Below are 2609 nucleotides of genomic sequence, written 5' to 3'. Positions count from 1 at the left end.
GCGCCTCACAGAGTCTAGAAGGTTGGAGGGGGCTGCGGGAGGGCGGCGGGGAGCGCGGCCGGGGGCTGTCGGACCGGCTTCGTGAGCCTGGGCCTTGACCGTGGGCCCGCGGCCCGGGGGGAGGGAGGGAGGCCCCATGGAGGCCCCATGGAGGCCCGGTTAGTCCTGCCCGTCCCGCAGCGAGCCGGGCATGGCACTCCTGGTGCTGGCAGCGTGGAGGAGAGCGCCCTTCTGCGCGGCAGTGGGCCGGTCTGAGGGTGCCGCCTCGGGGTGACGGGGTGACTGTGTCTGTGGCGCTGGTGGCAGCTGCAGTGGAGATCCCTTTGTCTTCTGGAGGGCTTTTTGGACATTCCGCTGAACGCGTGGGGTTTAGGGACCTCCTTCATCTAGGGGTACAGTATCTGCTGGTAACGCTTTTGGTAGGTTGTTTAATAGCGTGACCAGGCCATTGGTGATGTTGAACGTGGCCATTTCTGCACTCCGTCTGCGTGCGTTCTGAATCTTGCTCGGGCTCTCTTTTTAGGATGTTTTAGAGTAATGGATATACAGTGGCATCACGTGTGGAGGGTTGGATGAAGATCAGGAAAAATCTCACAGCAAGTGGCAGAAAAGTTAGGCAAATTACACTTGCTGATCTAAAATAAGTAAATAAAATCCGTTTCCTCCCCACACCTGACTATCAGAGTAGCTGTGAACCTCAACCTTTCTTTTATGGCCTAATGTGTCATAAAATTTATGGTTTTAGACTGGAGCTTCAGGTAGCATCCTGACATCCCCAGATTTGCTTTTCTTGTTATCTTGTTCCTTACAGGGAGCAGAACTGGTAGTTAACCCAAGCAGGGATGAAGTGTAGAACTAGAGCAAAGAGGGTAGTGGAGAACATATGAAGAGCAAAAAAGAATAAAGAGGGAAGGGGGAAGGTGGAAGTGGCAAAAAATAAGAAAACTGAGTCAGAGTTAGGAAAGTAGGTCCCCAGATGCAGAAATGTGTTCAATAGGTAGAGGCAGGCCCTCAAAACCGATCATGAATTTTGCTAAAAGGTTTAGCTAAAGTTATTTTACGGAATAGGTTTGAATGTAGAAAGTAGGTTTGGTAAGATACCTGGGGATTTGATTAATGCTTCAAGTATTACTTGATCTTATGTTTAAATAACTTGCAAATATAAAAGCTGTTTTAAAATCATGAGTATTTTTTTTCTTCAGGTTGACAAAAATGCTGAATTGGTGGCAAGATGGTACTACTGTGCTCTGAGTCAAGAGAAGTTATGTCGGCCAATTGTAGCCTGTGAGCTAGGCAGGTATGAATGCTTCCATAAAGACCACTATACTAAAAGGTACTAATTTATAAAAAAAAGAATGTTATGAGAATCAAATATGACTACTAAAAATTGTGTGTTATAGGTTGTATAATAAAGATGCCATCATTGAATTTTTGTTGGACAAGTCAGCTGATAAAACTCCCATGGAAGCTGCATCACATATCAAGAGCATTAAGGTAAACAGGTTACGTCTAATGTTAGTGTGTGCCACGAAAGTTAAAATGTGCTACAAAACCTCAATTTGCTTGTGTTCTCACTGTATGCTAAAAGTGTTAAAAATAGCAAACCACAATGAAAAAAGTCTTAGGGAATGTTATCATGGCTCAAAAATCATTAGTAAACAGCTTAAGGCTTGCATTTTTATTTTTCAGAATGTAACGGAACTAAACCTTGCAGATAATCCAGCTTGGAGTGGTGATAAAGAGAGTATAAAAGGTGACAAATATGATGACATCCAGTCTGCACGCTTTATATGCCCTGTGGTGGGATTGGAAATGAATGGAAGACATAGGTCAGTAAGTTTCTGGATTTTGTTTTTAGAAGTGAGTACTGTGCTAAACTGAATATAGAGCAGGTAAAGATGTTTGAATCAATAATGTTGCAACTCATGTACTTACTCAAGCCTTTGTGGGGAGTATTTGTCCTCCTTTCAGAAGGAGGGAGTTCAGGAGACTAAGTGTCCTTTCATTTCATGTTCAAGAGGAAAGATAAAAAGTTAACCCTTTCCTAAATGAATTTATATGTATAATAAAGGAGTAGAGGGCAATGTTTGCAGAGAAAAAGTGACTAAAAGTTGTTTGGGGGCTAAACCACAGGAGGTTGGTATGGGCAAGCGGAGGTTGGTCGGATGAGACCTCCCTTTGTGTCACATCAAGCAATTCTACCTCTCCCTAGTTAACCCTTTCCTAAATGAATTTATATGTATAATAAAGGAGTAGAGGGCAATGTTTGCAGAGAAAAAGTGACTAAAAGTTGTTTGGGGGCTAAACCACAGGAGGTTGGTATGGGCAAGCGGAGGTTGGTCGGATGAGACCTCCCTTTGTGTCACATCAAGCAATTCTACCTCTCCCTCTGATAGAATCATAGAATGGTTTGGGTTGGAAGGAACCTTAAAGGTCATCTAGTTCCAACCCCCCTGCCATGGGCAGGGACACCTTCCACTAGACCAGGTTGCTCAAAGCCCCATCCAACCTGGCCTTGATGGGGCATCCACAACTTCTCTGGGCAACCTGTTCCAGTGCCTCACCACCCTCATAGTGAAGAATTTCTTCCTTATATCTAATCTAAATCT

The 2609-nt window shown here is 44.4% G+C and overlaps 1 protein-coding gene across 1 annotated transcript in view; it reads left to right on the top strand.

The window, feature by feature from the left end:
• Positions 1 to 147: 147 nt before the first annotated feature.
• RTFDC1 (replication termination factor 2 domain containing 1) overlaps positions 148 to 2609 on the top strand; it is a 33625-nt gene continuing 31163 nt past the window's right edge. The window contains exons 1-4 of the mRNA XM_009274075.1: positions 148 to 249; positions 1203 to 1297; positions 1401 to 1494; positions 1690 to 1829. Of these exons, the coding sequence (XP_009272350.1) occupies positions 148 to 249; positions 1203 to 1297; positions 1401 to 1494; positions 1690 to 1829 (431 nt within the window). The remainder of the gene's footprint in view (positions 250 to 1202; positions 1298 to 1400; positions 1495 to 1689; positions 1830 to 2609) is intronic.

Source organism: Aptenodytes forsteri, unplaced genomic scaffold (genome assembly GCF_000699145.1).
Source record: "Aptenodytes forsteri isolate BGI_AS27 unplaced genomic scaffold, ASM69914v1 Scaffold159, whole genome shotgun sequence".
Lineage (NCBI taxonomy): Eukaryota > Metazoa > Chordata > Aves > Sphenisciformes > Spheniscidae > Aptenodytes > Aptenodytes forsteri.
This window is presented reverse-complemented; position numbering and strand designations above follow the sequence as displayed.